This window comes from Mustela nigripes, chromosome 4 (genome assembly GCF_022355385.1).
Source record: "Mustela nigripes isolate SB6536 chromosome 4, MUSNIG.SB6536, whole genome shotgun sequence".
Taxonomy (NCBI): Eukaryota; Metazoa; Chordata; class Mammalia; order Carnivora; family Mustelidae; genus Mustela; species Mustela nigripes.
This window is the reverse complement of record NC_081560.1, coordinates 106,315,805-106,343,087: the sequence shown is the minus strand read 5'-3', so window position 1 is coordinate 106,343,087 and position 27,283 is coordinate 106,315,805. Positions and strand designations below refer to the sequence as shown.

General features: G+C 41.5%; 1 protein-coding gene across 2 annotated transcripts in view; it reads right to left on the bottom strand.

Annotated features, from left to right (window-relative positions):
* Window positions 1–26,257, bottom strand: part of AMPH (amphiphysin) — a 255,664-nt gene extending 229,407 nt beyond the window's left edge. Inside the window, exon 1 of one of the 2 annotated variants that reach the window (XM_059397249.1) lies at window positions 25,934–26,257. In XM_059397249.1, the coding sequence (XP_059253232.1) occupies window positions 25,934–26,002 (69 nt within the window). In that variant the 5' untranslated portion in view covers window positions 26,003–26,257. The remainder of the gene's footprint in view (window positions 1–25,933) is intronic. The other variant, XM_059397248.1, reaches the window with a different exon arrangement.
* Window positions 26,258–27,283: the final 1,026 nt, after the last annotated feature.

Here is a 27,283-nt window from a genome sequence, read left to right as displayed (position 1 = left end):
CTTGCAGAGCTCACAATCCTGCTAGACAGGAGTCTCCCTTGGCTTACAAATGTTCTAAATCTCACTAACAAAGACGATTGATAGCAGGATTGTGAGACCCCACCAAAAAGTCTCCCAAAGATCTTAATGTTAATGGCTGGTCTAAAGACAACATTGATCCAGCAGCAAGGGCAAGGCCTCCGGCAGGCCTGGAACATCCTGGCACCTTGAAGGCCCTCTTCAGCATATGAAAACTCCACTGAAACCTCCCTTCCCCTCACCTTCCCCCAACAGCAGGGTACATAACCTGCCATCCCTCACAACCCGGGGCAGCAGCTCTTCCTGCCCACAGGTCCTGTCCCGTGCTTTAATAAACCACCATTTTGCACCAAAGATGTCTCAAGAATTCTTTCTTGGTCATCGGCTCCGGACCTCAGCCCACCAAACCTCACCTAGGTTCTAGAACTTCATCATATGGCGCCCAACGTGGGGCTGTGAGTCTTTACATTTGGACTCTGAGCTTCGGTGCAAAATTGGTGAGTACTTTCTTTCCATTTACTCTGATTTCAGGGGCTTTTCAAGGAGTATGGTCTTATTGGAACACTTGCATGTCAATTGCTCAGGCTGTAATCCTCTAGCCCGTGGCTACTCTATGGGGAGGAGAGCGTCTGCCTTTTGGCTGTAAGCTAGTACCCTGGCCGGAATGGCAATAAGACCCAGAAACTTGATGGCCTCACTCTATTCCTGTTCTTATAGAAAGTTGTCTCTCTTGGGCACGGGACAGCCAACTAAGTCACCAGGATGGCTGCCAATCTTAAGACTCCCGTGTGAGGTTTCCTCCTGAATGATCTAATGTGATCCCCTCCACATGCCCGGTCTAGCCACTTCTGGCCGCGGGACCTCCACTGGGAGCCGGTCGAAACCAGTACCCAATTGAATTAAAACGCAACCGGGGACCGTTTCCTAGGGAAGTTGGCTGCAAGGACCACATGTGTTGGAATGTCGCTTAGACCATGATGGATTTCAATCTTTACTGTTTCTCGTCAGTGTCTTCTGCAAACCGCCTAAAGCTATGAAATTGGGTAATTTCCCCTTGCCAAACTTTTCTAGTATTTCCATGGGTTAATATGACAAAACAGTATGCAGTCTTCAGGACATACGATAGCATGGCACAAGCGTTTTAGTCCATTCACCAGGCACCCATCAGCAGCCTAGGATGCGATGGGGAAGTGGAGGGACGCCGGCACCCCTCCAGGGCCTTTTATGGCAGGAATGTCTTCCCAGGGAAGGCAGGATGGTGATCAATAGCGATATCTTGAGGGACGCCTCTGGTCGCTTTTGACACACAGGAACCTCTGACATATCCTGTGTGGGACGCTACCCAGGAGTCAGGGGGGATTTGGTAATGGACCTTCTTTACTTTTATGGAAGCATGGCCTCAGTAGGCTTCTTCAGTTCCCAAGGACTCTACCTTGGGGTGCCTTTTAACCCACTAAAGGACTGAGCTCCTGTAACACTGCATGGCCTCAGTGGGATCTATTAGATCTCTGCAGGAAACAGGGCAAATGGACCTAGGATACCTTCACTGCTCATACCTAGGCCTTTATTGCTCTATACCAGGACCCCAGACTAAGGGGCTTTTGCGAAATGTGTTTGCCCAAATGAGTCAGCTAGTAAACTTTCTCCTGACATATTGGATGGTAATTACGTAAATAAGCCTTCTTCTAGTAAACCCAGGTTGCTGGGCCATCCCTAGCAAAAGGGACTTTGGCTTTATTTCTCTGTTTCTCTTAATAGATGTGGGGGCTTCTCCCTCACTCACGTCCCGTGTTAATGGCTATAACTGGAGCCAACTGGGGTTGGTCTAACTCGAGACAGAGACGATAAGGAATATTCCCAAGCAGCTGCCGAAACTCTTTGTTTCGGGGAAGTTTCCCTGTGTTCTCTGGCCTGACTTGGACTGCCTAACCCCTCCCCCCCTTGCTGGTGGGAAAGCATGGCGTCTGCTCCTCTGGGGCTTATGAGCTCTGAAACCGGGAATCCCTTCTCTTCCTCCTGGCAGCACTTTGTTTCCTCTGTTTTCCCCTTCTGTTTCTGCACCAAGGTGCGTGCAGCCTGCATGACTAGCCTCTAGATCATGCACCACGGCTCCTTCTCTCTTCACTGTCAAGGAGCAAAAAGAACACCCGTGATGAAGTCCCAGAACTAAGGTAACTTCTTTGTTTGTAAATCTCAAGGATATTTGCAAACCACGGGAGACTCCTGTCTTGTAGGATTGTGATCTTAGCAAGTTAACTATTTATCATTTTATGGCAGTCAGGGGTGCCTAAGGAATGCTACACCTATGGAGGGGAGCGGATGAAGGGGGGGGGGGTGCAAGGCGCCAGCTTTTGCTTTATCCTCAGCCAGCCTCCTGCTCCCTCATCACCCCCACTCCAGATCTTCCCACGCATGTCTCAGGTAAACATTCAAAGTGGAGTGGGCCCAGTTGGAACGTAAATCAGTATTGGAACTAAGTTAAGTTTGTTGGTTTAATTAAGATAGATGCATCTTTGAAGTTAACAGCAGTAAATGTGAAGCTTTATTCTATTGAAGTTTACTGAAGGTCAAATAAGCTTGTGTTACTTATTAAAATTTGTTAGCAAAGAAATGACGAAACTGATGGTTAATTGTCTGTCTCAAATTTCTAATGGGTAATTGCTGAAGTAGCTTTCAAAGTCTTTGGTAACCTGAAAGTTTTTTAAAGTTTTGCTTGGATGACAAATGGAATTAAATTGTGGACACCTGTATCTTAACCAAACAGGATAAAATGCTAAGTCGTTAATTACTGGATGTAGGTTTGTGCTTTTGACTTCTTACTGCAGAAACTAAGAGTATTTAAAACTGTTGGTAAATGTGTTTGGCACTTTTCATAAATTTGCACTGTTTCATAAATTTGTCATCTAAAGAATTGTTGTAACAGTTCACAATTGGTTAATAACTAAAGGCGTTTCTAAGAATACAAAGTTCTGCTTAGTGTAACTAAGACTGATGGAAATAAAGGGAAACTCTGTATGTAGGAAAGTAGGAGATATGTAAGAAAGACTTAAGGAATGGGAATACATTTTGTGGAAGGTAAGGGAAGGTAATTTTGTCCTAAATGAGATGGTTGTTTAGAAAGAAATGACTTGGGACAAAACCTGAATGCAAAGGAAAGTTGTAGAAGGTTTGTGAAGGGAAATCTTCAGAAAAGGAATTTTAGCTATAGTCAAGAATGAACGAAGATTGAAATGAATGGGTTTTAAAGGTACGTTGGTACAAGACTGAAATTGTCTCTGTTCAAAAGGACAATGTTTTCTTAGATCAACTGATCTGCTGTTAAGAAAATGTAAATGGTTTTCTCTTTGCCTGCCCAGATAAACCAGTTTCTATGCTTTGTTTTATCAGGTGTTTAACATCCCTAATTATATTTAGGCATGTGCTTCAACACTTTCTAAGATTTTAGCAAATGTTGACAAGATTTAAATTGTAAATCTCTTTAACTCAGGCTTTTCCTTGGTATGTGAAGTTGCTCATGAAGTACTACTCAACCAGTGACAAACATTGGGTTACATTTGGGAAAATACTATAGCTATTCTAGAGATTCTACGCACTTCCTAAAGTTTTAACGTTCTGAGAGATCACCGCTTGATACTGTAATTATGGGAATGTTATGTGTCACAGAAATTGTAACCTGATTTCCTTGCAGCTAAATTGTATAAACTCTCCTCATCAACTCTAACCATATCCATTCTGAATTTTTGTCATTTATAATTGTTTTAATTCTCTTGTAAAATTATCTTCAAGGAGATTCCTGTAAAGGACTTTCAGGACAAATATAGATATTTGATATGCTTGAAAATCCTAAAACTGAAATGGGTAAGAATTTCCAAAACGGACTAAAGCCGCATTCACCAGAATTAGTAACCTGGGACTAAATGAACTAAAAGATTATAGTGTTGTGTCTCTTAATGTTTTGTCTTACTTTAAACATTGCTGGTTCTCTCTAATGTTTGCTCTTCCAGACTAGGGATACTTTTTCTTAAGTTATCTGTAACTTTACAGAGATGTAAAAGTGCTCATTTGTAAAAGTGCTCAAAGCATTCACCTTTTCTCTCTATCTGAACCCTCTGAAACCAAAAGGTCTCAGTTAAGTATTCTTTCTTCCATGGCAATCAGTCATTTGCATAAGTTCAATAAGAATCTGTTCTCCTTTAACAGGACACCATTGGAAACATGGGTTATTTTACCAAGGCTTTGGCTGGAATGTCATATTTGAGAAAGACATGCATAGACTCAGATATGACCAGACAGCTTTAAAGGAACTAAGGTTGACTTTATGAAACCTGGAGCCATAAAGCCCCTTGGGACTGTTGGCCTGATTGATACCTTGCTTACAGAGTTCCCAGCAGCCTCACCAGGTGAGTAAAGAATGTCACTCTTTGGTAGGTGTGGAGACTCAGAAGAGGCATTCGCCCAAATTAACAGGTATTGCAGGCATGCCTGATGGCAAGTATGTGGCTTGGCTTCTGGCCCGGAGAGGCTACTAAAAGTTCAACCTAGAGATTCCTTATACAAAGTTCCAGCAAAGCAGATTCTAAAAGATCTATTGATCACACTCACTGTTCTTGCTGAGCTTATGTAAATAATAGGCCAAGTTTGTTAAAACTGGACTTGTTTCACAAGTGAATTAGTCCTGATTTGGCTATCTCTGTAAATGAGGGTTATTTTAGAGAGAAAAATTGTTTTAGTAACACCTTTATGGATGTTAAATTCTAGATTTGATGGTCTTTAAATGTTTGTTTACCTATGCTAAACAATTTGAGGTAAACTTCAGAAAAGTTGCACAATAGCTTCTTTAGTCGATCTTATTATTTTGTGGATATATGAACAAGACCCCACAGCACATGATTAAACAACTGGAAAATGAGATTGATTCCCCTACAATTGTATAACTTAACTAACCCCTTATGTGTGGCTGGGATAATGAAATTGCCTAAAAGCCACCATACCACACTCCATAGGATTAACTATGGACTTGTGGAGATAATGGATGACCCCACTTTCTTTATGAGTGGATTGGATGATGCATGGCGGACTCCCCTTATCTCTTGACAAGTTTTCTCACTTGCCAGTGATCCTCTGTAATCAGGATATTGTTAAGGCTGGACCACTCAAAGGTCTTATTGGTTTTATCCCTTAGTCATATTTATCTTAGAAGTCACCTCTGTTGAGGTGCAATTGCAAACAGATGCTTTAGCGAAACTTAGAACAGCCCTCCTCATAAAAAGAGCCTCAAAGCTCACTATGGGACAGTCCTTGACTGTAATGATGTCACATCAGGTCCAGATTTGTCTTAGAAGCCAAAGGCCACCAATGGATGATGTAGGCCAACTAATTAAATATTGGACTATACTTACAGATATGCCAGAAATAATACTTAAAATTTGTCAAACTTTAAACCTAGTTACCTATATGCCTGAACCTGACCTGTACTCCTTTCTCTATAGATCAAAAAAGGTTATTGATCTTGCTTACTCTATTTGGCCAGATTTAAGATGCCCCTGTTAAAAATATGAATGACAGTTGGTTTTCTGATGACAGTAGTTTTCATAGAAAAAATAAAGAAAAGCTAGGTGTGCCAAAGTGCTCACTAGCACTTTTCAATTGCCAAAGCCTAAAAACATTAACACTGACTCCAAATATGCCTTCCTGGTACTACATGCCCATGGAGCTATTTGGAAGGAAAGGGGATTGCTGTCAATCCATAACTCCCCAATCCAATATGGGCCCAAGTTCCAAAACCCTCCTTATTGCTATACTAAGGATGGCCTTAGATGTCCTGACAGCAGCCCAGGGTGGCACATGTGCAATTATCAAGACAGAATGTTGTGTGTACATTCCAGACTATCACAAAAATGTCACAGGACTAATAAAAGACATGAATACCCAGATTAAGGCCCTACAAGATCCTTCTCTCTCAGTGAATGGTTAAGTTCCTGGTTTGAAGGAGGACTATGGCCAAATCTCCTTTTCGGGCTTCTCATTCTTATCGCCTTATTGCTTTGTTCCATGTTTCTCTACTTGGTGCCGAGACTCCATTGCTGCAATGACTTCACCACGACAGATGATCCTTACCACGCGCAAAGACACTCCTTCACTGTCAGCGCTGGATTCGGCTGCCTCCGCCTTTCGTAACTCCCCTATACATTCCTCCACTGATCAATATTGACCCCAGTAGGTAGGGACAGCTCTACGCCCCTATTCAGCAGGAAGAAGTTACAGAAGATGAGACCTTCCACCTTCAACCACCTTAAAGATTTAAGGGTCAAAATTGTTCAGGGGGGAATGATGAGGGAGCAGGAGGCTGGCTGAGGACAAAGCAAAAGCTGGCGCCTTGCACCCCCTCTTCACCCTTTCCCCTCCATAAGTGTAGCATCCCTCAGGCAGCCCTGACTGCCATGAACAATAAGCAAATGGTTAACTTGCAGAGCTCACAATCCTGCTAGACAGGAGTCTCCCTTGGCTTACAAATGTTCTAAATCTCACTAACAAAGACGATTGATAGCAGGATTGTGAGACCCCACCAAAAAGTCTCCCAAAGATCTTAATGTTAATGGCTGGTCTAAAGACAACATTGATCCAGCAGCAAGGGCAAGGCCTCCGGCAGGCCTGGAACATCCTGGCACCTTGAAGGCCCTCTTCAGCATATGAAAACTCCACTGAAACCTCCCTTCCCCTCACCTTCCCCCAACAGCAGGGTACATAACCTGCCATCCCTCACAACCCAGGGCAGCAGCTCTTCCTGCCCACGGGTCCTGTCCCGTGCTTTAATAAACCACCATTTTGCACCAAAGATGTCTCAAGAATTCTTTCTTGGTCATCGGCTCCGGACCTCAGCCCACCGAACCTCACCTAGGTTCTAGAACTTCATCAAGGGGAAGGGAGGTTTCAATAGAATTTTCATATGCTAAAGAGGGCCTACAAGGTGCAGGGATACCTGAGGCCTTGCGGCTTGATCAATGTCGTCTTTTCAGCAAGCCAATCACATTTCTGCTATCAAGCATCTTTGTTAGCGAGATTTGGGTGTAGAAGAAATTTAACTTTATTTAGGGCTTGAGGAACTGAGTTATGTGCCTCTGGAAATTGTGCTATTGATAAGGTAACTTCTTTGTAGATCTCTAGGACATTTGTAAAGCAAGGAAGACTCTGTCTTGCAAGATGTGATCTCTGCAAGTTAACTATTTGTTTCAGGGGTGCCTGAGGAATGTCACACATATTACCGAGGGGAGCGGGTAGAGAGGGGGTGCAAGGTGCCAGCTTTTGCTTTGTCTTCAGCCAGCCTCCTGCTCCCTCATCAAAGTGATACTAGGTACCACCTGCCTTCTCTGTCTCACACAGAAAGAATGGGAGCTGGGGGTCCACAGTGCTACAGAGTTGCTAGGATGGATCAGATAAACCCTACGGAGTTCGGGGGCACTTGGGTGGCACTGCCTTCGGCTCAGGTCATGATCTCAGGGTCCTGACATTGAGCCCCATGTCGGGCTCCCTGCTCATTGGGGAGCCTGTTTCTCCCTCTGCCTCTTTCCCTCCCCTGCCATCTTGGTTTTTTCTCTTTCACTCTCTTGCTCTCACTCTCAAATAAATAAATAAATAAATAATTGTTTAAGAATACTTACTGAGATTCTGGAAAAGCATCTGGGAAGATATAAACGGAGATTTTCAAGCAAACTGGAATTAAGAGGAACTCACATTCCCAGCATACACAAGTTTCTAAGAAGCAGGTACAGACACATCCACAAGCTAATGGACAGCTCAGGAAAATCTGCCCTTGGTCCATCTAAAGGAGCACAGGCATCCTTGCTCTGTTCTCTCCACTCCTATCTGTGAGGCCAGGCTTGGTGACATTTCTTTCTCTTACTCCCAAAGCTCAACTCTAAGGTGACCTGCAAAGATTCTGAAGGGCATCCATCTTGTAAGAAATGAAATGAATTCAGATATTCAAAAATTCTTTATGATTTTTCTAAACCTGTCTTTCGAGGAAAAATGATCCCAAGTTACCAGGGCCTCCTTCAAGGTTCCACAAGATTCTGAACATCGCATTCTGAGTAGTCTGAGCTACTCAGATAAAACTACCATCTAATCAAACCCAGTTGACTGTCTAAAAATATATAGTACATTAAAAATATATATAGTACATAAAATCCAGAAGGTAACTGAGGGGGCCCTGGGTGGCTCAGTCGGTTAAGCTGGTAAGTGCCTGCTTTCGGCTCAGGTCAGGATCCCAGGGCCCTTGGATGGAGCCTCACAAGGTCAGGCTCCCTTGCTCAGTGGGGAGCATGTTCCCCGCCCCCCCCCCGCCCCCCCCCCCCCCCCACCCCGGCTCATGCTCTCTATCTCTCTCTCTCTCTCAAATAAAAAAATAAAATCTTTAAAAAAATAAATAAATAAAAGAAGGTAACTAAGAGGTCCCAGGGGTTAAATATGATGATGCATAAAGCAATGAATGGCTCGTAAGGGAATGAAACCCCTTTGGGTACCAGACCACAACAACTCCTCTCCCACCCTTGGCCACTACATGAGACCTGACATTTTCTCAACTCCATACTGCAGAAAAACTTTCCCGAACTGAAGAAAATACTGCTCTGCAAAGTGTTTGGTCATTTCAGAAAATGTGAGCCCTCTGGAACCAAACATCCAAGGCCAAGTCCCAAACCCATACCGAATCGGCTAAGTAATCTCAAGCAAACCACCTCACCTTTTCCTTTCCGGGTGCCAGGCTCTGCACAGGCTCACTATAATGCTTAAATTAATATATGCAAATTAGTCATAATCCTTCCTAACAGAAAGCACCCAATTCTTTTTTTTTTCTGCTTGTTTAATGTCTTTGACTGTAATAAGTAGCATATATAAATCAGTAGCATAAAATTTACCATATTAACCATTTCTTAAGTGTACAAGTCAGTGACATCAATTGCATTTACAGTGTTGTGCAACCATCACCAGGATCCATTTCCAGGACTTCTCACCATCTCAAACAGAAACTCTACACCCATTAAACAGTAAGCCCCTGCTCCCCTCTCTTCTCAGCCCCTGGATGCCTCTACTGTAATTTCCTTCTATCAACAGAAAGCCCCCAATTCTTAATGCAAATCAGTTGAGCACAAGAATAGGATGCCTTGAATCCAAGTTTTCCATAATCCATTTCTTTGTTTAGTAGATCGAATGCTAAATAGGGAAACAAAGCCTGGCTCTAAGAGTCCCGGTCCCCCACAGTGGAATAAAATGCCTCCTTTACCATGACAGCCCATCAAGCTCTTCAGCAGGAAGATAGATGAGAAGGAAGAGAAACCCCTTCCCCTCCAGAGAGAGGAGAATAAGGGATGGGGAAAGAAGTGCATCCCAATTCTCCTCCCCACCCCACCCCCACCCCTGTCCCCCGCTTCTCCCTCTGGAGTGAGGATAATGTGAAGAGCAAGTTAGAGCTGTGGCCCTCACATCCGGAGAACTTTATAAAAATCACTTCTCAGCCTGCCCTTCTCACCAACCATGGGCACAGCAACATCACCTGCAGTGACACTATTCAACCAGGTGAAAGAAACCCTGAAGTTTAAATTCCCCAAGATGCCCTTGACACTCATGTGGTGAACACACAGATCCTTGGAAGTGCGGCCAGAAAACTCGCCAGATTGGAAGAGAGGCCAGTTACTGTAGCAGTGACCACATGGCTGGGGATAGGAGCCCAAAGCCGGTGCAGCCAGATGGCAGAGGAACGTACACCGCCAAGAGAAACCAAGATGAGGCTGAGTCAGCTGGAGTATGCCACTGGGCCTTGCTTGAGCCCAGAGATGCAGATCATAAGTTACTGAACCACGTATACCTGCAGAGAAAGCCATTGTGGCCAAAAGACACTGCTCCTGGAGGACAGGAGGCAGAGCAGAGCACACCACAGAACCCCTGCACGCTATCTGCACCAGTCTCTGGCCCCACACCCTAACTACACAGACACCATCAATGCAGACTTCTTCCTGGTCACCTCCAATAAAGGTTTCCTATTCATTAACCTGAGACCACCTCTATATGTGGACCTCCTGCAGCTGTGTGATGGACAACTGGAAAAAGGAAGGCTACAGTGACTTAATTTTATTATCCGTTAAGTACTAGAGCAAAACAATTATTTTAAACGTGTGTAATAAGGAACCTGGAGTTGTGAGGGGCAGGAGCCACACTTTCATGTTGAAACCATCACAGTAAATGGGCTAGCTTTTTTTCTTTTGAACATACCTATATTATTAATATTATTATTATTATTAAAACATAGTTGACCTAACTCCTACTTTTTCAGTAAATACATTAAATGTAAATGAATTAAATACCACAATTAAAAGGCAGAAATCGGCAGAATTGATAAAAAATAACAAACTATATACTGTCTGCAAGAGACACAATTTAGATTCAAAGAAATAAATTAAGTTGAATGTACAAAAATGAAAAGATATACCATGCAAACAGTAACTAAAAGAGAACTGGAGTGTCTATAATATCAAACAGACTTTAGGAAAAGTTATTATTAAATACAAAGAAGAGCAATTTATAGAGACAAAAAGGTCAATTAATGAAGAAGATATAACAAATAGAAAAATTTATGCACCTAATGAAAGTACACGAAAATAAATGAAGCAAAACTGATAGACTTGAAGATAACAAAGTACTCAAAAATAATAGTTGAAGACTCCAATACTTTATTTTCAATACTGGATAGAACAACTAGACAGAAAACCAGTAAGAAAATAAAAGATTTGAGCACCACCATAAACTGACAAGTTCTAACACACATCTATAGAATACTTCATTCAACAAGAGTAGACTACAATTCTTCAAGTGGACATGAAACATCCTCCAGGATAGACGGTAAGTTAAACGATAAAACAAGCCTCAATGGATTTATTTTAGTTTTATTGAGATACAATTAGGGTATGTAACATTGCATAAGCTTAAGGTGTACAACCTAATAATCTGGTAGATGTATATTGTGCAAAATAATTACCACAAGTTAACATCCATCATCTCAGAGTAAAAAATTTTTTTCTTGTGAGGAGATTTTTAAGATCTACCTTCTTAGCAACTTTCAAATATACAATACAATATTGTAACTATCATCACCAAATAGTACATTACATCTCATAACTTTGTTACCTTATAACTGGAAGTTTGTACCTTTTGACTATCTTCACCCAAATCCCACCCTCGGTAAATTTAAAAGAATTGAAATCACATACAGTGCATTATCCAACTACAACTGAATGAAATTAGTAACTAATAACAAGGGAAATTTAGAAAATTAAACATGTGAAAATAAAACAACACATTCCTAAATAACCCATATATCAAAGAAAATCATAAGGGAAATTGGATATACTTTGAGATAAATGAAAATGAAAACAATCTACTAACACATGGGATGCAGCTAAATTTCTTAATGAGAAATTTAGAACTATAAGCACCTATATTAAAAAGATGTCAAATCAATGACCATGTCAAACTAAACACAAAGCAAAAAAAAAAAAAAAAAAAAAAAAAAAAAAAAAAAAAAAAAAAAAAAAAAAAAAAAAAAAAAAAAAAAAAAAAAAAAAAGGAAAGAAAAAAAAAAAAAAAGGAAGGGAAAAAATAAAGATTAGAGTGGAAATAAATGAAATAGAGAATAAAAAATAGAGAAAAATCAATGAAACCAAACGTTGGTTCTTTAGCGAGATTAACAAAATTGACAATGCTTTCGCTAGAAGAAATAAAGGGAGAAGGCTGAAATTACTAAAACCAGGAATGAAACAGGTAACATTTCAACCAACCTTACAAACAAAAAAAGGAATACTACCACATAAAAGAATACTATGAAAAACTGTACGCCAACAAACTAGATAAACTAGATGAAATGGAAAACTCCTAGAAAGACACAAACTACCATAACTGACTCAAAAAGAACTAGAAAATCTGCACAGATGTAAAGCAAATAAAGAGATTTCATTAGCAGTCAAAAAACTTACAACAATTTAAAAATAATGAAGCTTAGATTGCTTCACTGGTGAATTCTACAAATATTAAAGAATTAATACCAATCCTTCACAAACTCTTCCAAAAAAACAGGAGAGGGGCCACTTCCCAATTCTTTCTTCGAAGCCATTATTATTCAGATACAAAAACCAGACAAAGACATCATTAGAAACTTATTACTCAGATAGAAATCAGACAAAGACATCATTTGGAAAGCTCTAAAATAATATCCATTAAGAATACAGACATGTAGGGGCGCCTGGGTGGCTAAGTGGGTTAAAGCCTCTGCCTTCGGCTTAGGTCATGATCCCAGGGTCCTGGGATCGAGCCCCGCATCGGGCTCTCTGCTCAACAGGGAGTCTGCTTCCCCCTCTCTCTCTGCCTGCCTCTCTGCCTACTTGTGATCTTTCTCTGTCAAATAAATAAATAAAATTTAAAAAAAAAAAAGAATACAGACATGTAAATCCTTAACAGAATATTTTTTAAATATTAAATTTGGAATCAAACAGTCTAGTCCCTAGCAAACAGCACTTCTTCCACAGGAGACTGAAACCATCCTCTGAGTTTTAACCATACTCTCTATTAGGCACTTAAGCAATCTTATTATCTCAAACGCCATGATAAAACAGATGAAATCAATGTAATTATAAATAAATCTCTCAAACTCACTCCATCTTCTCTGTCACCAACCAAAAATACACTGCAGGTTGTCGAGGCATTTCCACTTTTTTAACTGATGTGTTAACTACCATCACTCTAAAATTATACTGGTTTTTTACAGAATCAGATTACACAGAATCCAATCTTCCATGCTATCCAACATTCCTAACAAGAAGACATTTGTCCTTTGATGTAACATTTCCAGTATTTCAAACAGACTGATCTCTTTGAAATTTAAGTAAGCTATTTTAAGTATAAGGTAAGCTTTTTTCTTTGTTTTTAGTTTTTCTTTTTTGCAGGGATTGGGCTTTTTTTTTATTTTTTTAAATTTTTTCAGTGTTCTGAGATTCACTGTTTATGCACCACACGCAGTGCTCCATGCAATCCGTGCCCTCCTTAATGCCCACCACCAGGCCTGCCCATTCCTCCACCCTCCTCCCTTCTAAAATCCTCAGTTTGTCTCTCATAGTCCAGTCTCTCATGCTTCATCTCCCCTCTGATTTACCCAATTCACTTTTCCTTTCCTTCTAATGTCCTCCATGTTATTCCTTATGCTCCACAAGTAAGTGAAAACCATATGATAATTGGCTTTCTCTGCTTGACTTATTTCATTCAGCATAACCTCCTCCAGTCCCATCCATGTTGATACAAAAGTTGGTATTCATCCTTTCTGATGGAGGCATAAGGGATAAAAGACCTCAATGTAAAGCAGGAATCTATCAAAACCCTAGAGGAGAACATAGGCAGTAACCTCTGACATAAGACAGAGCAACTTCTTTCAAGACACGTTTCCAAAGGCAAAGGAAACAAAAGCAAAAATGAACTATTGGGACTTCATCAAAATCAAAAGCACAGCAAAGGAACACATAACAAAACAAAAAGGCAACCCACAAAATGGGATAAGATATTCGCATATGACACTACAGACAAAGGGCTGATATCCAAGATCTACAAAGAACTCCTTAAACTCAACACCCCAAAAAACAGATAATCATGTCAGCAAATGGGCAGAAGACATGAACAGACTCTTCTCCAAAGACATACAAATGGCTAACAGACACATGAAAAAATGAACATTTTTTCTCATCAGGGAGATTCAAATCAAATCAGGGAGATTCAAATCAAAACCACATTGAGATACTACCTTATACCTGTTAGAATGGCCAAAATTATCAGGACAGGAAACAATGCGTGTTGGAGAGGATGTGGAGAAAGGGGAACCCTCTTACACTGTTGGTGGCAATGCAAGTTGGTGCAGCCACTTTGGAAAACAGTGTGGAGATTCCTTAAGAAATTAAAAATAGAGCTACCCTATGACCCTGCAATTGCACTACTGGGTATTTACCCCAATGATACAGAGATAATAAAGAGAAGGACCATCTGTACCCCAAAGTTCATAGCAGCAATGGCCACAATCGCTAAATTGTGGAAAGAGCCAAGATGCCCTTCAACAATACGGTCCACATATACAATGGATTAAAGTTAGTTTTTAAGTGTCCCATAAGGGTACTGCTTTTCCCCTTTCTCTTTTCACTACACTGGAGAGAAAATTATAGTCAGTGAGTGGTAGAAGTCTTACTCGCAATATTATAACCCTGAAGTGGATTAGGAAATCATAAATCACCATAAAATCTCAACCAAACTCCTTTCTCTAAAGCAATGTGCTTTGCCAACCTCACAGAACATTTGACTTACCAGAGGAACTTATTAAAAACGCGTATTTCCAAGTCTTTCTTAAAAGATTCTGGTAAATTTGTAACTAGGCCCAGAAATCTGCATTTTAACTCACCCCTTCCCCAAATATTCCTGACTACACTAGGAGAAAACATTGAGCTAGAGGTACTTGATTTCTAGATTATCTACAGTTAATAGGAACAATTAGGGACCAATACAGATCCCCAGAAAAGCCCTCTTCTGTCCTAACCCACTGCTTTAGAATGCTAGTGGTCCCCACAGCCACATGTACTTCCTGGAGGATAGGAGAAAAAAATTTGGACATTGTTTCCTAGAGACAGAGAAGAACCCAGTGAACAGAGAGCAGGCAGGAAAGCAAGATTTCCTGTAGCAGATGTCTCAAATATTGAGGAATTATATGGTGTGTGAAATGTACCATACAGTTCTAGGCTGTGCTATCACAAAATGGGAGATCCTTCCAAGGCTCAGACTATCTATACTACTCAACGGTTAGCAACCATTACTATGTAGAGGAAGAGAAAGTCTGCTACAGAAGATTCTCTACCAAGTTTAATTCCTTCCAAGCTGCACATCACTTCAAACAGATTATTCTTAATTCAAGACCATGTCTGCAAAAGAATCAAGTCAATGCCCACAACATAGTTAAGTCAACTTGGTACCAGCCTCAACCACGTGTGTTCTCTTTGTCCTTTCTCCCTCTGTTTCTCCCTCGCACTCTTCTCATTAAATAAATGTTGGCCATCCGAATGCAATCAAACCTCTTGATCAAACCCTGTGTTGAAAAGATAAATTCATCTTTGTAAATGTGTGCCATTTAAGGGCTTTCATTTTTATTTTGAATTTTTGATGGTTTGATATAAAAGACCATACAAATCCATGAAAGTAGATTGAGTTAGAGTTCTTCAGATGACTTCAGATGACTAAAAATCTGATCACACAAAATTGGGATTGCTACTGCAATAGGAACATCCCATTTAGGTCCACTTTTCCTCGCTGAGTACGCAAATGTAGAAGAGGATCATTCATAAGGCCAATGTGAAGAATGGATTCTGATTTCTACATTCCACAGCTCTTATTTCTGTCTCCACAGCTCTTACTCCATATTTCTATGCAATGTTTCCTGACTCCCATAATCACTAAACCCTTACCCCGTTCCTCTTGCCTGAATATTGCAACAGCCTTCCGATCTTGGCTTAACATCTACTTTCTTCAGAGAGGTGTGTCCAATCCCCTCACTCTAGGTGAGTACTTTCTTTCTCCCCACAGAATTTTTAATTATGATTTTTTTTATTACTAACCATGTAGTTATCATTATGCTCAAAGATTTCTCTACCAACTCCTGCTGGTCAATATGCTCAACCAGGATGGCTTCATGGATTGCTACATGACAAGTATCTAGCAAGTGTCTGTCATGCATTAGATTCTTAATAAATGATTTATTGATAATCATTATTATTTATTTATCATTATTATTTATTAATAAATCATTTATTAAGAATCTAATGCATTCACAATGAATGAATAAATTCTACCAGATGGACTTCACAACAGAATACATAACTTTTAGAGTAAGTAAGGTAAGCCTTTACTTAGTATTAGGTGCTATAACAAATATACATTTGTATATTTATATAAATATACATTTATACATGGGCCTATGTGTAGTTTTTTAATTATTGTAGGCACTTTTAAGTACAAAAAATATATGGCATAGATACATTCAGGTTCTTCGTATATATGAACTAAACTTTTAACTAAGTAACTATGAGAATCAGGTGAAATGATCAAAATGGTTGTTCTCTGATTTCTTTTTTAGTACATCCATCTTAAGTTGCTTCAGGGTAATCAAAATTGATAAATGCCTATAGCATAGCAAATATTTCAAAACTAAGATCTTACCCATGGATTTATCCAACATCATTCCGAAGAAGAGATTTGATCAATATGTATTCAAGAAATGTATCTACTTAAGTACTACACCTAAATTTAGATTTTGAATCAATAAGAATGAAGTTTCAGCATTTCTATATTAAAAGTTGGCCCATGGATATGTTCAAGAAATTGTGATTATTGTCACTTTAATTTTGCATAATGCTATGTAGATAGTGTTATTATAGTTCGTTATGTAAATGTTAGCCATTACTGAAATAATCTGGAAAATTATATCCACAACCAAGAAAGCTTTTTTTGTTTTTTTTTTTCCCAAGAAATCTTTACATGTGTTATTCCCTTCACAGAAGCCCACAGGCCCCTATATCCTCAGAAGTTTTATTCAGATGGCCCTTAGAAATGCCTAAGAAAAATTAAAATTGTGTTTGAACAGTAAGGTGAAGATTCTCAGACTTTAAAAAGCTAGAACAATAGTACCTGAATGACCCAGTCAGTGAAGCATGCAACTCTTGAACTTGGGACTGTGACTTCAAGTCCTATGTTGGCTATAGAGATTACTGAGAAATAAAATCTTAAAAAAAAAAAAAAAAAGTCAAAGCAGTTTGAAACTTAATCATAGATACACACAAACACACACACACACGTAAGTACACACTTATATCCCTCACACCCACCCATTCCTGAATGGACTGAAGTGACCCAAAAGCAAGTCAACATCTAGGAAAAGGCGCGGTAGATCCTGCGGCGTAGTATTTTCAAACTGTAGTCTTGAAATCAATTTGGTATGCTCCCACAGGCATTTTCTTAGAAATGGAAATGCAGTGGGACGGAATGGTTATTCAGTGTTGGAGGATAGCAAATCTTTCCTAACTTAGGAATTCTGGCACCATGGGAAATCTTAGAATGGGAGCTATGTGTGTATATATGCAGATGTATTTGGAAATGATAAACCCATGGATAAAGACCTTATACATTTGGAGCTCAGGCCTGTTGCAGTGCAGACTAACCATAGCTGAGGATAACCTAGAGAAAAAGGCTTCCTGTCCCTGCCCTTATGATGGGAACCAATAGTGAGAGCACTGTGTTCCCTGATCACTACAGTGGCCACCCAAGGAACAGGAATGACATCTGAATGCTAGACACCCTTTTGGGATCATTCGCCATAAGGCCAGAGTAAAAACCACTGACTCCTTCAGAGAAGAGGGAACTCCCCATAGGGTTGCTGAACTTCTCATAAGACAGGAATCCCAAGGGGGAGTAAGAGATTCTTACCATACATAGGATGGAATGTTGAAATCATTTAATTTGAATATTCAAAGAAATGGTACCTCATTTTATACCCCAAGGAAAGTGGGACATATTATTTATGTAAGTATTTCCAGGTATTTTAAGTTGTACTGGTCCACAAACAAAATTGACTTCTCTAAGTATGACTTATGAATCTCATACATATATACACCACACATATGCTATCCTGTAAAGGAGAATGATAATTTCACTAGTGTTAAAAATCTGAGTTCCTGTAGTTTTGATTTCATACCGTACGATTTCTGGGCATTTGAGTATGCTTTTAAAAAGAAAAAATGAAAGGAAGCTTTCCTCTGTCAAGAATACCCCCATGTCACTTTTAATTTAGCAGTTTTTTAATACACCCAGAGAAAATGATCTTAGTAGAAGGGAAGGTATAAGCTTGTACAATGTAGAAGCAGGCAACAATAAAGTATTCATGGACCCTGGGTGGTTCTGTCGGTTAAGCGTCTACCTTCAGCTCAGGTCCTGTTACCAGGGTCTTGGGATCAAGTCTGGCATCATTCTCCCTGCTCAGCAGAGAGTCTCCTTCTCTCTCTGCCTCTGCCCCTCCCCCTGCTCGTGCGTGCTCTCTCTCTCTCAAATAAATTAAAAAACAAAAGTCTTTAGATGACCTTGAAAGAGAAAACCCTAGACTGCCGCAGAGACTGTGTCTCCAAAGTGTCTTCAGATGTAAATGCAGTCATAAAACCTACTTTTCTATGGACAGTGTTCTGGGTCCCATGGCAAAACTCTCCTGGACAGAGCAAGGTCTTCCTTCTCCTATTCAATTTACATAAAACCTACAAAACATAAATACACACATACACACAAGCACATGCACACAGAAAAATCATCCACATGTTTCTCTTTGAACACAAACCTAACTGCAGGCATCAACAAGGCAATACTTTTTTTTAAAGACCCACAATTATCACATAATTAGGTATATAGGAGGAAATGACATTGTTTTTCTTGCTATATCACACAACCAATATTGGGTTGAACCACATGATTCTACCAATATTTGACTGTTTGACTTACAAGAATGACAAGTTAGCTCAGTTCAACCTAATATTGTTGCAGTTCTTACCATGTACAGAACCTGTAAGAACAATTTATTTGATGTACGACCTTTACAAAGTGACACACAAAACGACAGTGCTATACAGTGAAACCCTCATGATAATTTCACGAAAGACAGAGAAAGAATAATGTGGAAGGATATTTTGCAGGGGTGCAATATAAACAAGCAAGAACATAGAAAGTCAAATCAACACATCATCACCGAATACATACAACTCACAACACATCTGGCGCTTGTCCTCAAGCATATTCAATTTAGTTAGGAAAATACAATACATGAAAAAAAATTACATCTAAGATTTAGGTAATTTTCACTTGGAACAGATAAACCAACACAAAGAATACCAAACTGGACACTTTAGAATTTAAATGGTGTAGGGTGCCTGGGTAGCACAGTGGATTAAACAGTTGACTCTTGGTTTCACCTCAGTTCATGATCTCCAGCCCTGCACTCAGCATGGAGTCTGCTTAAGATTCTCTCTCATTCTCCCTCTACCCACCAACCCCCCCACACACAATACTCTCTCTAAAATTTAATAAAAATTTAAAAAGCGTAACTCTCTTATTAAACAAAACATGAGGAAAGAAACAAAAGCAATGTCTAAAGAGATTCATATTATAATATACCTACAGTTTCTTCGCGCACAAGAGTCATGTCAAAAAAACATTTAAATGTTTAAAAATGTTTCAAGTTCTCCACCAATTTAAATATTGCACAGAAGTCAAGGATGGCTAAGACCAAATAAATGGCACTAGATCTTACAGAAGGAAAAAGATGGACAGAAATATAAATCTCAGAGGGATTAAATATTTAGTAAAAAGGTTTAGAGATAAATAAACAGTGTTTATCTCCATCTCCTCCCAAAACCCAACTAAAATGATAGTAAAGGAATAAAGAAGGAATGAGCATACAATGACAAACACAGGGGAGGCATCTTTAGTGGATCAGAGCGTTTAATACATTTTAAGGAAGCAGAACCAAGGATGGAAAAATGGAAACAGGAAAACAGCAAAAGGTTAAAAAAATAATAAAATAAAAAAGTGCCTGTACAGAGCAACCAATAAAAAAGCAGCCAATTCTCACCGCACAGTCACACACACACACATTCTGGCTTAGGCCCTAATGCAGCTAAGTACTACACAGGTGAGGATGAAGAGCAACACTGAGGAAAAAGGACTGTCTGAAAGCCTGGGAATACAGAATAGATGAGCCATCAAGCCCCTTCCTTCCTCGACCCCAGCACTGTCAAGGAAAGACACAGGATAACAGCTCTATAGAAGCCTTGAAAGAATCTCATCCCAGATTACAGCAAAAGGGCAGAAGCCCAAAAGGGAATATACAGAGGGATCCTTCACTTGAAGAAAACAGAACAATTACATTATTTTATATATTGACAATTTGATAATAATAGTGATGGACGTTGAAAGATCTGATGAGATAAGAACAAATAATTCTAAATAATTCATAGAAAAGTAAGCAAATAAAGAAAAGCAATTATTAACTCCAGGGAAAACAAAAAGCTGAATGAAAAACTTACTCCTCAGATAAGACTTCATAAAAATTGGAAACTTCAGTTTATCCAATGGCACCATTAAGAAAGGAAAAAGGTGGGGTGCCTGGGTGGCTCAGTGGGTTAAAGCCTCTGCCTTTGGCTCAGGTCGTGATCACAGGGTCCTGGGATCCAGCCCCGCATCGGGCTCTCTGCTCAGCCGGGAGCCTGCCTCCTCCTCTCTCGCTCTCTCTCTCTCTGCCTGCCTCTCTGCCTACTTGGAAACTCTGTCTGTCAAATAGAATCAATAAAATCTTTAAAAAAAAAAAAAAGGAAAGGAAAAAGGCAAACCACTTTCTGAAAGAAAATACCTGCAAAATGTCTTTTTGACAAGATTCATATCCTGAATATTTATTAAGAAAGTTCCTCAAATCAATAATAAAATGACAAGAAACCCAAATAAAAAACATGGGCCAAAGGCTTTAACAGAGTTCACAAAAGAAGATACCAAAGTTACCAATAAGTACATGGGAAGATGCTTATTAGGGAAATGACAGTAAAGGAATTTAATTAAAGAAATTTTAAAGACCAAAAAAAAAACCAAAACAAAACAAAAAAAACCCAAGAGATCTGGTGTGACAGAAATATTCTATAAGTTGTGCTGGGTGATAACCATGCAGATATATAGACACATAAAAATTCACAAAGTGGAACACTTAAGATTTGTATAACTTATTCAATAAAAATTATACTTCAATTTTTTAAAATATAATCCTCAGCAATCAATGGTTTTTGCCATAATATATGACAAGAGAATGCAGAAGTAAAGAGATGAATGTAAGACAACTAAATCTTTACCTATCTTCACCAAATATGAAAAAGTAAATCAAGAAATAGTTATATAAGCATATCTTATAGAGATGTTGTGGTTAGTAATAGCTTCCTCTGAGGAAACAAGACTGGAGGTTGAGGGCAGGGGAAGGGGGCCTGCTATTTTTCATAATAAGCCCTTTACATTACATTGTTTTATTATATTTGATTTTTAAATTGCATACATTAATTTGGTAGGAAATTTTTCCACAAATGTTAAAATATAAATTGTATGATTATTTATATAAACATGGGACAGACAAGGCCTTTTAAATATGCTTCAGTAGATACGTGGTTTTAAGATTTTATTTATTTATTTGAGAGAGAGAGCAGGGTTGGGGGGAGCCGCACAGGGAGAGCAGAGGGGGACAGACTCCCCGCTGAGTGTGGTGCTGCAGTGGGGCTCAATCTCACCGCCCTGAGAACATGACCTGAGCCAGTCAGAGGCTTGACTGAGCTACCCAGGCACCCCTCAACGGATCCTGTTTTGTCAGGGCAGCATGCACTCCCCCTCTGGGTTTTGACTTCCTGTCCTTCACCAGCAGTCCATTTGGTCCAGGGGGAAGTTCTCCATCCCGGCTTCAGCAACGGTTTGCGACTCAGGCGACTCAATCCAACCCATGGTCCTGGTCCTTGGCCAGAGGGATTTTTTTCCTCCCAGAGAGAAGCACAAGGCCCCATTTAGGCCAATGAGAACCATACTGAGTTCTCCGTAAATGCTGAAGGAAAAACACGCTCTCCTCTAGAGCTGCTGACAACCATCTTACCCCCAAGAGAGAAAAACTGGCCCCAAGAATGAAGCTGACAGAATGAAGAGCAGAGATGAAGGCATGTGAGCCCCAATGTCTGTGGTTAAACCCCAGGTTCCAACAGGTCTGAGGTTTGTCTACCCCAGCCGTCTTCATTAATTATAAGAGGAAGTATCACATAATGGGTTCAAACATCACCCTTGCTACTTACTGTGTGATCCTGGGCATGTTACCTAACCCCTTCCTCATCTTTAAAATGGGGTAGTAATAGTACCTACCTCAATATGGGTGTAAGAACCCATATTCTCATACGCATACATTTATATATATACACACACAGGTGTAAGAGCATTTGTATTTTTTTTTTTTTAAGATTTTATTTGTTTATTTGACAGAGAGAGATCACAAGTAGACGGAGAGGCAGGCAGAGAGAGAGAGAGAGAGAGGGAAGCAGGCTCCTGACGCGGGACTCGATCCCAGGACCCTGAGATCATGGCCCGAGCCCAAGGCAGCGGCCTAACCCACTGAGCCACCCAGGCGCCCAAGCATTTGTAGTTTAATACAATTATCTATTTATATGTTAAAAATCTCATTTAAAATTATACGTGCAAGAGCCTTATTTTTAATTTTAATATTTAGTTTAAATTTTAGTAATTTAGTAATTATAGTCCCCTTTTCACTTAAATCAGCTTGAATTGAGTTTTCTGATATTTACAAGTGGCAGGGCCCTGATTAACTCAACACCCAAGAAAGAAGCCATACAAAACCAATTGATAGGGGCACCCAGGTGGCTCAGATGATTCAACGTCTGCCTTCAGCTCAGGTCATGATCCCAGGACCCTGGCATGGAGCCCCAGGTCGGGCTCCCAGCTCAGCAGGGAGACTGCTTCTCCCTCTGCCTCTGCCACTCTCTCCTGCTCATGCTCTCTCTCTCTCTCTCTCAAGTGATTAAAATCTTAAAAAAAAGAAATTGATAGGTTTAAGCAGATATACATGAAACATAAACATAATATAAACATAAACTATGGCAGAAAAAAATCAAAAAATTAAAAAGTAAACAAAAAAGAAACCATATTTGTAACCTTTAGTATAGTTTTCACCCTTACACAGAATAGGGTGGAAATGCTACATTAAATGGGCAAAAATATAAACACATAATTCACAAGTGGGAAAAAAAGGAATATAAAAATGTTTGGTTTTTAATAATCAAACAAATGAAATAAATGGGAACTCATTTTTTTCCAATGACATAGCTAAAGACCACTATGAATTTTATTATCCAGTGTTGGCAAGTGTCTCATGAACCCCTGTTGAGAATGTTAATGGATACAACCATTCTGAAAAGCAATCCAGCTATAATAAAAACAAGCATACCTTTGACATTATACTTCTAGGAATTTATCTAAGGAAATACTTCAGAGTAGATGCAAACATTTTCCCTACTATGTGCAACCATTTTCCTTACAAGTTTTCCCATGGATTTGTATTTATATATACAGAAACATGGGAAACTGAATGTCCAAAAAATGGGAGATTCATTAAAATCCATGCATCGCAATACTGTTCAGTCATTTAAAATGTCGACGGAAAATATGTACATACTCAAGAATGTTCAAGATTATTATGAAATTAACAGGTTAAAAAACTAAAGATATGAGCCTGTTTTTGTTGTATAAATACATCTATGTACATATGGGAAAAGATCCACTAGAATACCCATCAAATGATAGTGAAATTTCTGGGTAGTAGAATTATGATAGTCCTGATTTGTTACTAGTTTTTTCCTTGCTTATATATTGTTACTCTTCTGCACTGAACTGTCACAGACCTTCAGTAAGAACAAAATGTATTTTAAGTTCATAAAAAAAAAAAAAGTAAGACCGCCTCCTGAGAGTAGCTTCAGTCATGCATTTGGAGCTCAAAATGCACGCAGCTGTTAGGTGTAGCACAGACGATGAGAAAGTCATGGGCGTAACTCGCTTTTGAGCAAATTTGGTTGTAAAAATGAGCCAAGGTCTCCAGAACACAGGAGGCATACAGATATTGCAATGGAATATCTGTGCATCGGAGAAGAGGAACCGTCCAAAGATGTAAAAGGAAGGAATCACTGCAGGAGATGTCTATTGAATGCGACAGCAACTTACTGTGATTTCTACCCTCCAGTGGCTTCTGTTTGGGCTTGGCTGTGCGACCTCACCTGAATTCCCACATGCCCTTTTCCTTGTGCTGCACGGGCTCAGAAAAGGGGCAGAAGGTAACCACCGGTAGAACCCATATTAGCCTTTCGGTGTCTTTACCCCTAAACTTGGTGCAGCTGGCCCTCTTCATCAGCGACTTTCCCCAGGGAAGAAAATAGGATTCTTGAAGCTGGATGCAGATAAACCTCCCTTAGACCGCCACTCCCATGGAAAAGCAACCACCATCCTCAACTGTAATCATAATACACACCTGACCTTAATAATGACAAAGTGAGTTTTCAACAGTTCATAAGAAATTGAATGCTCTGTAAGACAGGTTACATTTGCATTCATTTTGGGCATATTAACAACTGGTGACCTAGATTAAGAAATAATTTAATATGTGAAAAGGCAGACTATTATCACTAAATTCCTTCACAGGTGGAAGGAAAGTAGATACAATGAAAAGCTTCCGACCAAAGATTCAAGTAATTACCTGGAAGGGAAGAGTGGGGAGGAATACCTACAAATGGGCAAAACAATATAAGGAAAAATGATGACAAAACCTGGCTGGGGTGCGGAAGGACCCTGGCTACTTCCTGAACAAGTAAGCAGGAACTGGAAGAGGGCAAGAAACCTTGCTAATTCAGCTACTGAAGGAGCGCAGAGGAGGCTCACGTTAGTTCAGGATGAGCTTGGGTAGATATTAAAAGAAATACAATCCTCTTACTGCACTGAGTGTGCATGTGTGGAGGGAGGGACTTGAGGCAGACACAGAGCCTCTGGGCCTGGGGATTGGCAAAGGATCAGTGCCCCCTTCTGCTTAGTTCCTCGACATCTGTGGCAACTGGGGAGCAGCCTGAATCAGGGTCTGAAAAGGGAAATTCACTGTCATTTTGAGCACGGCGGCAAATATGACTTCCAGGAAAACACTAGACACCCAGAATCCCAGAAACAGAAAATACTGCCACATGAAAGAGAACACTGTTCGGCTGATACAAACCAGGGGCTCAAAGAGCAGTGCTCATTTTCAAGTACAATGCTTAAGCTACCGTGTGAATGTCCTTTCACTGGAGACACAAATGAAGACCCAGTGCTGGCAAGGTCTTGATGACAAGCGCCCAATGTCTGGTACAAGACCTCAACTGCTCAGCGCTGTGCCTGGTGTAAACCTGGGATTCATTTGTGCCTAACTCTGGGAGAAAAAAAAAAATTACTGAGGGATCAATCTGCCGAGGAGCCTGTAACACGCTAGGAAACCCAACCTGTACATGCAATACGGATCTTTTCTTTTTTAATGCAATAAAACGCCTTCCTCTGTGCACAAATGTGCAGAAAAGAACTGTAAGGTTGGGGTCATATTTATTTTTGACCTTCCAGAGGACACTGGCGTCAAAAGGGGCACCCACTGAGAGAGACCCAAAGAAGGACAACAGAAAATGGAAAGAAGTGTGTATCTAGATGTCTATTTGGAACTCCTGGATTCACTCGAGGTACCGTACTAAAGCCACTGGTTTTCCGTGATGATCCGTTTCGATCCATACAGCTTCTGAGAGTAGCTTCTGCGCTACCCCAGCAGTTTCTGCTGCGCCCGGGTCCCCAGGAAACCCCGCGGGGAGGACCGCTGCCGCAATCTCCCCGACCCGCGGGCCAGCCGGGGGCGAGGCGGCCGCGGGCAGGGAGATGCGCTGGGCTCCGGGGCAGGCAGCCGGGGAGCCGCCGCACCTGCCACCGCTCGCGCCCGCGGCCGCCCGGGAGAGCCGCGGGCCGTGAGGGGGGCGAGCGTGCGGGGAGACTCGGACGGACCGCGCGCCCCGACGCTCCCGCCTCCCCGCCCTTGGCCGCCTCGCCGCAGCAGCAAAGGCGCCGCGCAGGGCGTCCCCGCGCCCCCGGCCCCGGCCCCCGGCTGGGCCTCCAGCGCGGCCCCAGCCCGCTCGGCCCTCGCCGCCGCGCCCCCGCCACCTGCCCAGCCGCCCGCTCTGACCTTTTCCTGCGCGCGGTTGAGTCGCTTCTGCACGTTCTTGGCGAAGATGCCCGTCTTGATGTCGGCCATGGCTGCGGGTCCAGGAGGCTGCGGGGAGCGGAGCGGGCGGCGGGCCGGCGGCGGCGAGGACCAGCGGGAGAAGAGGAGGAGGAGGAGGAGGGGGAGGAGAGGGAGAGGAGGAGGAGGAGCGGGAGGGACGGCTAGGAGCGGCGGAGGAGCGCCAGGAGGAGTGAGGGAGGGGCTCAGCGCCGGGACCGGCTTAAAGCGACAGAGCGGAGGCGGGGCGCGCGGGGCCTGGAGGCGGGACCCGGCGGAGCAGCGAGAAGAGGAGAGGGAAGGAGCCCGAAGTCAAAATGCCCACTGCAGTGGAGGAGGAGGTGGGGAGGAGGAAGAGGACGACGCCAAGCAGCAGTTCCAGGGCCCTGAGGCAGCTCCGGAGCTCTATAAAGGCGGAGTTTGTGCTGGGGGAGACTGAGGGGCCCCTTTCTTTCCGGGTGGGGGAGGCGTGGGGGAGGGGAGTGGGAAGGGGAAAGCCAGGGTTGGAGGTGCTCTGGCTGGAGGGTGGATGGGCCGTCCAGAGAGTGCAGCCTTCCCGATATGCGTGTTCCAGAACGGTGGGCCTCGCCCCTCCCCTCAGAAGGCTCACAGACCAAGGGAGGAAAGCGGGCTGGGAAACCAAGTCAGCTCAGGGGTTAGAGCAACGGTAGAGAGGGAAACCAGTGCGCACACTTGTTCAAACGTTAAGACAAGATTTGGGGTCAGAGGCAGGGAGGTTGCATGTTGAGAAGGGTCAGTCCCTTTAAGCAAAAGGTTGTGCTTTGGTGATCTGTGTAATTGCTGCCTGGAGCCTGTACCTTGGCACGGAGACTTCCCCAGAAGTGTTTTTCCTGGCAGAATTAGGTCCTTTACCGCCTCACTTGAACATTGCAAGACCCAGGTCTCTTAACCTGTTGCTTCTTGCAATCAAAGATTCACCCTCCCCGGCTCATTGATCATAAATAAGAATAATAGGGATACCTTTGCCGTATACGTCACCCAGAGCTCTTGAAGACCCTGACCAACAGCGAAACTACCCTTATTCAGTTCTCTCTGAGAGTATGAACCTGTAAGGCAGGTGGCCCAGCAAGCAGGTCAGAGGTCAAATCAGGCACCTGAATCCTGTAAGTCCAAATGAGTATCCCACTGCACCTGTGAAGCAGACTGTTCCATGTGTTGCCCCCCGACACACCATGAACTACCCCTTGATACTCCTTGCGAAGTCCCCTCACCTTGATACTACAGTGGCACTATGACTGGTTTTTGCCAATAAGATACTGTGGAAGGACACTGGGCCAGTTGCAGCTTAAGCCT